Source organism: Carassius gibelio, chromosome B9 (assembly GCF_023724105.1).
Source record: "Carassius gibelio isolate Cgi1373 ecotype wild population from Czech Republic chromosome B9, carGib1.2-hapl.c, whole genome shotgun sequence".
NCBI classification, from domain to species: Eukaryota; Metazoa; Chordata; class Actinopteri; order Cypriniformes; family Cyprinidae; genus Carassius; species Carassius gibelio.
In genome coordinates this window covers 9297694-9310405 of record NC_068404.1, presented here as the reverse complement: position 1 = coordinate 9310405, position 12712 = coordinate 9297694, and the positions used below count along the sequence as shown (strand labels likewise).

Sequence of the window (12712 nt, the reverse complement as noted above, 5' to 3'; positions counted from 1 at the left end):
TGCATCATTTTACGATTGAAGTTTAAATAAACATTAAATTGTTTCACAGGTTATGTAGACTATTTAAGAATAAATTATTTTTACTAATTTTATTTAATTTTTTTCCAATGTAAATTCAAAAAAGGTAGCCTACTATACATTTGATGTAGGGCTATTTGTTTAGCCATCAAAGATATTAAGCATTCTGAAGTTTGGGGTGGCCTATATGTTTTTTTGGCAGCGAGGGCCGTTGTTGTCATGGCACTGGGTTAAAATATTATTTTTTTATTATTATTTTTGCTGTTTTTTTATTATTATTTTTGCAGTTTGCTGCTAACAGTGAATAGCAAGGTCCAGTAACGTTCCCAAGCTCCAGTCATGAGCCCAACACACCAGAATGGGCAGGTAGGATTGTCATTCAGAAGAACTAATAGTTATAGATTTTGTTTTTTTTAATATTGTGCTGAATAATTTTTGGTCCCAATTTTATTATTATTATCATTATCAATATTATTATTATAATAATACAATCTATTTTACAATCTAATTATTATAATAATTCAATAACTGTATGAAGAATCTTTGGGTATAATATGTCACAGTTCACTTTATTTTGTTATACTCACCTGCATAAATGTATTATAGTGTTCTGCACCTACTAGTAAAAAAAATATATAAAAATATATATTTGGTGTCTGAATAATTGCTGGTTTGACTGTGCATTAATTCTTGTTAAAACTACAACGTAATCCAATCAAGAGCAGTGTGTGATTTTTCTTTCTTTCATTTTCTTGGATTAACATTACAGCAGCTATATAGCTAAATTAGGCGCGGTCACTTTAAGAGACAATGAATCCATCCAATATATATATATATTATATATATACACTCATTATGACGACATTTCATAGGTGTAATGGGTTTTAATCTAAGCTAATGGCATTTTCTTGCCCCTTAAAACTGCACATACCAGAAAACTTGAGCATTTTGACTTTTTTTGCCATCCACTAGAGGGCGCGTGCTGTATTGTTCCGTTTTTTACCGGAAAGGAAGCCATTTTCTCTACTTTCTGGTAAGGTAAGACATGCGGTGTGGTTGTTCTTTGTGTAATCTTAATAATCTGTATCATATTTAACGTTTTTAGGCCAGTTTAAGTTGTCTTTTTGTCTTTTTGAATATTTTGTGGTTGTATTTTGTGATTAATTGTATAAAGACAGCGTTTTGTTATAGTGATAAATTATTCTTATTCATCTGGCCAGCATTTTGATTAGAACAAGAAATAAGTTATTGTTGAAACATGTTTGGTGTTGTGGTTGTTCTTATTAGTTTAAAAGTTAAGTTAAATTAGTTAATTTTTATTAGTTCAAATTTCGATTCCTCTTATCGTTTCCTTTGTGAGCATTTCAATATGAGTTTATACAATAAAAGTGCAAGACGACTTTTTTGTGCTGCCGAAAGCGTTTTTTTGTGCTGTCTGCTGTGTACACATCCACAGCTCGCTGACAGAAAAAGATATTTTAAATATTTCAACTCGTGCGCTGTTTTCTATGCACATTGAAGCGCAGTCACAGAAAATTTGATTTGTAAAATTGATATTAAACTCAAACTAGAGCTGTTTTCTATGATGTAGTCTATCTACATGTGAAGTACGTGAGCGCGAGACGGCTCGCGCGGTGTCTTCAGTGCTACAGGCGTATTGGCCAAGTCTTAAAGTGACAGGAGCGACTGTCTCTATAATAACAGTATTCAAAGGACAAAGAGAAAATTCACTCGTTCTTGACTAAATAACTTTTGTAACTGTCTTTGTACCTTATTTATAAAAACTGTACTGTTATTTTACACTTGAATTACAGCTTTTTGTACCTGAATACCTGAAAATCTTAAAACACTGTTTATTTCAATCATATATTTGTTCAGTTTTATCTATATTTGCAATTGGTAATTTTTCATTTGTTCTCTTTTAATTATTGAGTGTTTACTTATCTTTATTAATGTTTGAATGTATATTTTGTTAGGCTAGTTGTTTTACTATGGTATTTTTAAACCACAGGCAGAATTTTCCAGTGCAATTGCTCTCTACCTTGTTGATTTTTGTTGTGATATTCAGGTTTAATTAAATGTTTTGTAGTAAGACTAAATGGGAGATTTTTATTTATTGGTAAGCACATAAAATTGGCATCGTTAAAATTTAAACCATGGTATAATATACACTGTGGTATATGCTTGGTGTTAAAATGTTAGTGCTCGTAATGATCATAATCAGCTCATGATTCCGAATTAGATCTGTGCATGAGGTTTTAAAAGTGTCAGTTACTTAATACTCTTTCTGTAGTTTATGTCCTTGAGATAAAGTAAAAAAGTTGCTGCTCTTGGCACTTAAGTAGCTGAAATAAATATCAATGTATATTTAATTCATGCATGCACAGATTACAATTCAATTAAGACTTTCATTCTATTGTTATATTAACTGATACTGAAAGTAAGGTAATTTTTGTTGTATTTTTTTGTAATTTGCTTGTATTGTGAAAAAATAAAAAATCTAGTAGTCGATATAAAAAATCTAGTAGTCAGTTCGAGACTACAGAGAAAAAAAATGTGTGAAATACACTGTGTTCTCTTTGGTTGAGTGGTCATTGACTGAAGACTGTCTCTGAGAACTTGCGAGTACATTATAGTTTAAAATTGCTTAAATTTGTAAATTGGTATGATGTAAAATGATGAGCCATAGAGTCATGTGGATACTATGAAGCCAGTTGTGCATTCTGAGCGTACAATATATAAAATATATAATATTTTTGTAAAATGTAATGCTTTTGTTTTAATCAAATTGTTGTTGTTGTTTTTTTTGCAGAATACTGAGAAACTTGATTTTGAGGTAAGATGTTACTTTTTTGATAAAATTTAGTGATAACAGTCGATAGTGTATAGTATAAGGATACATTTGGATAAAGTTGTGAATGCTCGGAGAGCTTCAGTCAGTTGTCAAATTACAGCTCTAAATAACGCATTTCTGTGGAGAAAATAACAGCGGAAACAGAGTGAGCTTCTGCTGTAAACGTGCATGATCTAAGCTGATCAAAACATGAAGAAAAATGATTTCTAGGTTAACTAATGCATTAACAATGTTAAAGGATTAGTTCACCTCAAAATGAAAATTTCCTGATAATGTGATTTATATATAGTATATCAAATTTTTTTTTTTGTAAATGATTTAAGTTCACTAGATAAGACCCTATTCCTAAGCTAGGATCATGCGGAGCCATTTATTGACACGTTTATATTCTAGCATAAACAAACGTACTTTTTTTTTATATATATGCCATGTGCAATGTATATCTATTTCATTGCACAATACTGTTATATGGTAATTTTATTTGATGAATACATACTCTGAACACTGAATAAACCACTTCATACATCACCCAGTCTTTGAATGAAGTAGGCTATTGTCATGTGATGTTTGGAGGAGCACCATATATTTTAACGAGAAAAGGACATATCTGACAATCCTGTTGTTTCATTTGTCCTGTCACAGATACTGTCCGGACAGTAAGGTTCAGTTTTTCCATGTTTCAGAACTAATTCTACGTAGGCTATACTGGGTTAACACAACGCTTTTCCAGTCAGGGGAAAATGATTGTTTTCCCCCACGCCAATTCCACCCAGCTATAACACGACACACCGACCAAGTCTATTACAGACAAAGAGTTAAAATTCAGAGCAAAAATATAAATTTTGCTGAAATATCTGTTGTTGGACATTAAATTTAGGTTTAAAAGTCACCATGTAATTACATTTGTTTTTATGAGAGTAGCAACTATAAAAGAACAATAGCATGCAATTGAATGAAAATGTAAATTAGGAAAACTAATGTTTGTCTTTGGAGAACATTTGTCTTATCTGTTAACAACATTTTTTTCTTTATTGTTATCTTCATTTTTAATTTAGAGATATAAACTTTTGCTTTATAACTCATATAATGTATATCATAGATATATTCACTCTATATATTTTTCCGGGCAGGATGTGGCATTGTGTGTTTTGTCAATAAAAGAAAATTGGGGAAATGTATTTAAAATCTAATAAGAGGATAAAGGTCTTAACTGTTATAGAGATGTAAATAAAATGAAAAAACTTGGTTATACTGAAATCTACTGGTAAAACAGGGTCATGCAATCTGGTTGCTTTTAGAAGTGTTTCAGATATACGGTTATTTCTGGGGTTTCAGAGCATTGCTGATTATGGTATTAGTGCACTCACATTATGTTCTCTAAAACACAAAGTTTATTTACTAGCACATTTACTATGTAGATTAATGATATAATCTTTGTTACATATGTGTAAAATTAATTTAGTTCTGTGTTGGTATTATAAGCTGATGTGTCATCTAAATAGTTGCCAGTTATGTAGTTTTAAACTCAAAACATTTTACAATCAAATAAACTTAATGCTCATATATTTGTTTTTTTAACCTTTGCATATATAAACATTGTATGTGATAAATTTTAAATTAAACATAGCAAAATTATCATAATTAATAGAAGACCTTGTTTTAATGTGAACAAACACTAATTTATATTTTAATGCATTTTATTTTTATATTTTTTATTCTTTATTGTACTGTTTGTGAATTGTGATGCAATAATGTGTAATTTAATTTGTTTTTATGTTTTTGTGTGTACAGATGCCTCGCACAAAGCAAGCCCGGCGCTCCCAGGCCGCAAAGAAGAGGATGGCAGACCGGATGGCTGCTGATCCTGAAGATGCTCTGCCACCTCTTAAAAAATTGGCAGAAGTAACAGAACGTTGTGTACATCACAACGGGGATATAAAACTGGGTCATAACAGTGGTCATAACCGTGGTAATAACCTTGGGCTAACAAGTGGTCAAACAAGTGGTCAAACAAGTGGTCAAACAAGTGGTCTAACAAGTGGTCTAACAAGTGGTCAAACAAGTGGTCAAACAAGTGGTCAAACAAGTGGTCAAACAAGTGGTCTAACAAGTGGTCAAACAAGTGGTCTAACAAGTGGTCTAACAAGTGGTCTAAACGATGCTAAAAACACGGATCATAATAGTACTGTTAACATGACCATGAAAGCTGTTTCTGATTTGTGTCCACAGAAATCGTACGTCAGTGGCTCTTTCCATCAAGGAGATTACCGTTTTGGCCGGAATAGGGGAAGTCAATGTGGTGCAAACTGTTTAACTGCAATTTTGATGAGTAAGATGAAAAATGTGTTGCAGTGGACGAGAAATGACCTGGATGCTGTTCTGATCCATGGAGATGACCTGTACAGTGCCATGAGAGACGCAGGGAAAATCAACGATCCTGAATCCGGCTTCATAGCTGTTCATGAGCTACCAGACACACACACTCTGAAAGATTGTCGGTTTTCAATAAACTATGGTGAAACATTGACTGGATTGTTTGGTGTCAATAAATATGATGGGGAACTACAGGGGTATGCGATGTCATTTGATGAAGCAGTAAATCGAGCATTCCAGACGTTTGATACTGTTTTAGTGAATATTAAGTTGACTATATGTGCAGCTGTCAGAGAAGGTTCCTGGTATGCAGTGATTGATCCACATTCAAGACGAGGTGATGGCAGATGTGTAGCTGACGGTAAGAGTGTAGTGGTTTACCATCGTAACTTGCACTCGCTGATTGTTCATTTCCGGAAACTTGCCGCATCTATAAATGCACGTTACCAGGAGTTTGAGGTAACTGGGGTCAACGCGGTTATGACTGGATTAAAACAGCCATTCTGGCAAGTGATTGAGAACGCTGGTCCAGCAGAAAATGAGCGTGAAGGTGAGAAGTGGGACGTGGAAGTTGATGTTGGGTGCAGTCAATTTCTGAATGATTTCATGGACAAAACATCTGTGAAAGAAACTTGTGCACAACAGACAATGAAAACGACATACCCAACTAATGAAAATGCAGGTGATGTTACATTCCTTTCACAAACTGCTAGTGTTTCTTTAAGGTTTAGTCCATTAACATTTGAGCAACAAAAGGGTGTTTGCTTAAAGTTAAACATTGCAAACATTGTAAAACCATCTGAGTACAATCCACCGGAGACCGTTGAAGTGGTTGAGCCTTGTGAAACGAACAAGACTGTTGCAGATGGAAACTCTTTTTTTAGAGCATTAGCCTTTGCTGTAAGTGGAACGGAACGAGAACACAGAAAAGTGAGACGGGCTGTCGTTACACACATACTGCAGAATGAAGAAAAGTACCTACAGTATCTCAGACAAGGATACAGCTCTGTACCAGACTACATTGCCAAAACAAGAATGAAATTCGTTGGAAATCGGGCAACAGAGATGGAAATACAAGCAGCCAGTGATTTAATTGGCACAGACATATTTACATACAGTCAAGAGAAATGGTTTAGATTTTCATCTTCAAATGCTTCCTTTAATGCACATGGTTGTCAAGACAGTGGCATATATTTGAAATATGTAAACAGCTGCCATTATGAAGTTGTTGTATGTGGAAATAGCAAGGATGGTAACTGTGTATTATTTTGTAAATCACCATCTCAACATTCACTGCCTGATCTAGCATCAAATGTGTCTTTAAAGTCACGTGAGGATTCTAGTGAGAAACTTGACTGCAGCAATAGTACAGAGTTCAAAGAAGAAAAACAAATGAAGGCAAAGAAAAGATTACATGAGGATGAAACTTACATTTCAATTATGAAATCCATCAATAAAAAATACAAGAAAAATGAACAGCATAAAGGAAAAGTGAAGAAAAGTGTGAACAAATACAAATCAAATGATTTACACTGCAAAGCTGTGTCAGAAATGGAACCTGATGTTGGCTGCAGTCAATCTTTGACTTATGTCACAAACACAGATAAGATATCTGGGAATGAAACGTGTGTAGAACAGAAAACAGAAACGCCTTCTTTATACCCAACAAAAGAAAATTCAGGTGATGTTGAATTTGTTTCAGAAACTGTCAATGTTTCTTTAAAGTTTAGTCCATTGACATTACATCAACAAAAGAGTGTTTGCTTAAAGCTGAACATCGTAAACATCATAAAAGAAGACAATAATCCAAATGAGACTGTTGACATGGCTGAACCTTGTGAAACAAAAAGTATTTTGGCCGATGGTAATTGCTTTTTTAGAGCAGTAGCTTTCGCTGTAAGTGGAAGTGAAGAAGAACACAGAAAAGTAAGACGGGCTGTCGTTACACACATACTGGAGAATGAAGACAAGTATGTACAGAATCTTAGACAAGGATACAGCTCTGTACCCGAGTACATTGCCACATCAAGAATGAAATATGTTGGAACTTGGGCGACAGAGATGGAAATACAAGCAGCCAGTGATTTAATTGGTGTAGACATTTTTACATATACTCGAGATAAATGGCTTAAATATAAATCTTCAAACGTCTCATCTAATAGACAGAATTATCAAGACAAGGGAATTTATTTGCAACATGTGAATAGCTGTCATTATGAAGTGGTTGTATGTGTAAAAACCAACAACAACACATGTGCTTGCTTTTGTAAAGCATCTTCTCATGGTTCAGCCTATAATATACATTTAAAAGCTATCTCAGACCCACGAAAGCTTTATAAGCAGAGACTGCAATATAGTCGTGATCATGATTTTAAAGAAAAGAAAAAACTTGAAACTAAGCAAAGATATGATGAGAATGAAAGTTATAAAGAGACAAAAATTAAATGCATTACTACAAAGTACAAGGTAAACAAATGGCATCAAGAAAAAATACGCAAATACAGCACAGATAAATACAGAATGAATGATTTGCATTGTGAGGCTGTAAAACAATATAGCATCCAAAAGTACCATACAGACAAAGCACATAAAGACACTGTCAAACAGTTGAGTATTCAAAAGTATAATGAAAATACAGTACACAGGGAGACTGTCAAAAAGATGAGCATTCAAAAATATGATGAAAACACAGAACACAGAGAGTCGGTCAAAAAGATGAGTATTCAAAAATATAATGAAGACACAGAACACAGAGAGTCGGTCAAAAAGATGAGCATTCAAAAATATAATGCAAATAAAACACACAAAGAGATGGTTATAAATTACAATGTTCAAAAATATAAAACTGACATTGCTTTTGTCAATAATATAAAAATGAGAAATGCTGCAAGACAGTATGAATCACAGGTAAAAATGAAAGAGATAGACTATGTAATTGAACAGTTTAAACAAAAGATATCTACAGGTCCTGAATATGTTTGTTCAGTATGTCATCGTTGCTGCTTTAAAATGCAGGTAAAAAAGTGCAATATAAATAAATACCTTCAAAAATCATCATCATCAAATGCTGGATGTTTGGCAGAAAAATGTATTACACTGAAATATCTGCATGAGTGTAATAAAGAATGTAGAGAAAACTGTGTCTATAAGAACAGTCCTGCTGCGTCTTTATGGATTTGTCACACATGTGATACAAAAATCTATGAAGGTAAAATGCCAGCTGAAAGTGTAGCAAATAATCTAAGTTTGGATCCTATTCCCAGTGAACTGAGTTCTTTAAACTCTCTTGAGCAACATCTAATAGGAATGAATATTCCATTCATGAAAATGCTGGCTTTGCCACGAGGAGGACAGAATGGAATTTGTGGCCCTGTCGTGTGCATTCCATCTAATGTTTCAGAAGTAGTGAATGTTTTACCAAGATCAGAAAATGATTTTATGATACCAATAAAGCTTAAGAGAAAACTGACATACAAAGGGCATTATGAGTATAAATTTGTGAATAGTGATAAAATTAAAACAGCATTGACATATTTTAAGGAGAATAACAAATGGTACACAGATGTTGAGTTTAACAAGACTTGGATTAATCCTCTGGGTAAAACAGAAGAGGAAATGACTGATAAAACTGAAAACAATGATATGGATTTGGACAATTGTGAGGATATGCGTAATAATGAAGAGCAAAACATTGACAATGATGATAATGAGATGAGTGATGAAACACTTCATGATCGACAGCAGCATGGTTTGTTTATGGATTCATGTTTGCAGCCAGTGGACATTGCTCAAGAGGTTTTAGATCAACACTTTGATGGAATTATGTCACTTGCACCAGCAGAAGGCAATAATCCAGTGAGAATGTTAATGGATGAAACTAATGAAGCCAAATGTTTTCCAGCTCTGTTCCCAAAAGGAAAAGGCACATTTCACGATTCACGACCTGAGAAATTAACACTGTCTAGGTATTTAAACAACAGAATTTTAAATGCAGATGGACGTTTTGCACAAAACCTCGATTACATCTTTTATGGACAATATTTGTCTGAGCTCAATCAAATTATGTCTAATGTATCGATTGCTTTGAGGAAAGGCTATGATTCAAGCAACAAAAGAAAAATTACCTCAGAAATGCTGACAAACAAAGATTCACTTCAAATGATTTTAAATTATGATGAGGGTTACAAGTTTTTAAGGCCAGTGAGAGGCAGTCCTGTTTTTTGGCAAGCTGTTCAGAAGGATTTGTTTGCAATGGTAAGGCAACTTGGGATCCCAACATGGTTTTGCTCATTTTCCTCAGCTGATTTGAGATGGCCAGAATTATTGCAGTGTATTGTGAAACAAGAGGGTTGTCAAACTCCTATTGATGAACTGGATTGGTCTGATAGATGTGGGATGCTTAAAAGAAACCCAGTAACTGCTGCCAGAATGTTTGATCATCGATTCCACTGTTTTCTGAAAGATGTGATTATGTCACCCGCTCAACCCATTGGAAAAATAATAGATTATTTCTATCGAATTGAATTTCAACAACGTGGATCGCCTCACACACACTGTCTGTTTTGGGTTGAGAATGCACCTCAAGTGGACAGAGAGGATGATGATGAAGTTGCAGAATTTGTTGATCGTTATGTCACTTGTGAAATGCCACCTGAAGATGAAACAGAAATGCATGAAATTGTGAGCACTGTCCAACAGCACAGCAAAAGACATGCAAAAACGTGTAGAAAGAAAGGCACTATATGTAGATTTAACTTTCCACGTCCACCGAGCCAAAATACGTTCATTTCAAGAAATAGACAAACAGATAAGAATGAAAAAACAACAGATGATGTACAATGTGAAAGTAAAGACAAAAGAGTAAACTATTCTAAAGAGATATCAAAAGAATTAGCTGAATCTATAATGAAAAGAGTTAGAGAATGTTTGCTGAACACTGATGCTGTCTTTGACTCTGTTGACTCTTTGTTTGCATCTATCGGTATAAATCAAGAGATATTTGAATGTGCTTATAACAAAATGACAAAGAAAACAAATGTTGTGCTGAAAAGGAAACCAAGTGATGTGTGGGTAAATCAGTATAATAAAGATCTTTTGAGATGCTGGAATGCAAATATGGACATACAGTTTGTTGTTGATGCTTACTCTTGCATAGTGTATATAGTTTCCTACATTTCAAAAGCAGAGAGAGAAATGGGATTGTTGCTGGCAAATGCACAGAAAGAAGCACACAAGGATGGCAATATGGATGCAAAACAAGCTTTAAGAAAACTTGGAAGTGTTTTCCTCCACAATAGAGAGGTTTCAGCCCAAGAGAGCGTTTACCGTTTGACTAATATGAGATTAAAAGAAGGATCGAGGAAAGTGGTCTTTATTCCAACTGGTATAAATACAGTAAAAATGAGTTTACCTTTAAATATCATAAATAAAAAGGCTGAAAAGGAAGAAACTGACAATGATGAAATATGGATGAAAAGCATCACAGACAGATACAGAGCTCGTCCAAAAACTCAAGACTTTACAGGAATGTGTTTAGCGTCCTTTGCATCAGAATACAGAGTTCTGTCCAAATCCGAAAAGTCATGCACAGACCGAGTAAAACTGGAAAATGACATGGGGTTTGTGAGAAAAAGAACTCGAACAGATTTTGCAGTCGTACGATATGCTCGTTTTTCAGCAACTAAAAATCCTGAAAATTATTATCAAAGTATTTTGGAGTTATTTTTGCCTCATATTTTGCAAAGTCAACTGAAACCACCAAATTTCACTTCATATCAGGAGTTTTATGAGACTGGATTTGTAACATTGTATAATGATGAACTTGAGTCAGTGAAAATCATAGTGGACACAAACAGGTCAAAATTTGAAAAAGAAGCAGAGACAATACAAAAAGCTCAAGATGACTTAGAACAACATGGACCAATGGAAGACGCATGGGCCCAAATCTGTCCAGAAGCAGAACTTGAGCGTTTAGAATGTCTAGATACTAGAAAAGAACAACCAATAGAAACAGAGGAAGGTGATGATGTCATTCCTGATCTATTACCAAATGTTCATGGGTTCACATTAGAAAAGAATCCTTGTGCTATGACAAAGAAAGATGCAATGTGTTTGCTGCGTTCTTTGAATGAGAAACAGTCACAAATCTTTTATAAAGTGCGGCAGTGGTGTCTAGCAAAAGTACAAGGTGAAAACCCAGAACCATTTCATGTGTTCATATCTGGGCCTGGAGGAGTTGGAAAGTCAGTGTTGATTAAAGCTATGCATTATGAAACCTCTCGCATTCTATCAAAGTTATCAGAAAACCCAGATGAGACACATGTGCTCTTAACAGCTCCGACCGGTGTCAGTGCCTTTAACATTAGTGCAAAAACTATACATTCAACTTTCTCTATTGGAACGAATGCTACATTGCCATATCAGCCACTTGGTGATGAAAAAATTAATTCCTTGAGAGCAAAATTTGGAAAGCTGCAAATATTAATAATTGATGAAATTTCAATGGTTGATCATAAACTTTTGGCATATATTCATGGCAGATTGAGACAAATCAAACAAACAGGAGATTATTCAGCATTTGGAAAAGTCTCAGTAATAGCAGTTGGAGATTTTTATCAACTTTCTCCTGTCAAAGGAAAACCACTTTATACTGAACCAGTGAACAGTGTGAATCTTTGGGAAACTCACTTTAGCTTTGTTGAACTCACAGAGATCATGAGGCAGAAGGACAAAGAATTTGCTGAATTACTGAGTCGTTTAAGACTACGTAAAAAGGATGAACCAATGCTTGAAGATGACGTTGCTATGCTTAAAAAATGTGAAACAGGTGATGGTGATGATAGTACAGATATCCACATTTATGCAACAAACAGTGAAGTTGATGTACACAACATACATATGCTGCATAAATTATGCTCAGACACAGTTACTGTAAAAGCACAAGACTTTGACAGAAATGCTAAAACTGGCCGAATGGAAGAAAAAGATGGGCATCATTTCAGAGTTCATAACAGCTGTTTAGAAAAATCCCTTGAATTAGCTATTGATGCTCGAATAATGCTTATAAAAAATATTAATGTTTCAGATGGTCTTGTGAATGGTATTTTTGGCACAATTAAAGAATTCTGTTATGATGATAATGAAACATTTCCCTCGAAAATATATATTGAATTTGACAATGAGCAAGTTGGTAAAGAAGCAAGAGCCAAACATCCGTGTTTAAAACCTGGACTGGAGAAAGCAACACCAATTGAACCTGAAGAAGAGAAAGTAACCAATGATGGTGGTGTCAGAAGGCAGTATCCTATCAGACTAGCTTGGGCTTGCACAGTTCATAAAGTACAAGGCCTAACAGTGAACAAAGCTGTTGTTTCAATGAAAAAGATATTTGCTGCAGGACAAGCGTATGTAGCATTAAGTCGAGTGACCTCTCTTGATGGGCTCATCATTGAAGATTTCAAAGAGAAC

General features: G+C 34.4%; 1 protein-coding gene across 1 annotated transcript; it reads left to right on the top strand.

Annotated features, from left to right (window-relative positions):
* The first annotated feature begins 2494 nt into the window (after window positions 1-2494).
* Window positions 2495-5916, top strand: LOC127964350 (uncharacterized). Its single transcript, XM_052564520.1, has 3 exons — window positions 2495-2854; window positions 4664-5795; window positions 5891-5916. The coding sequence occupies exons 1-3, from the start codon at window positions 2723-2725 to the stop codon at window positions 5914-5916; spliced, it is 1290 nt and encodes a 429-aa protein (XP_052420480.1). The 5' UTR covers window positions 2495-2722.
* The last annotated feature ends 6796 nt before the right edge of the window (window positions 5917-12712 follow it).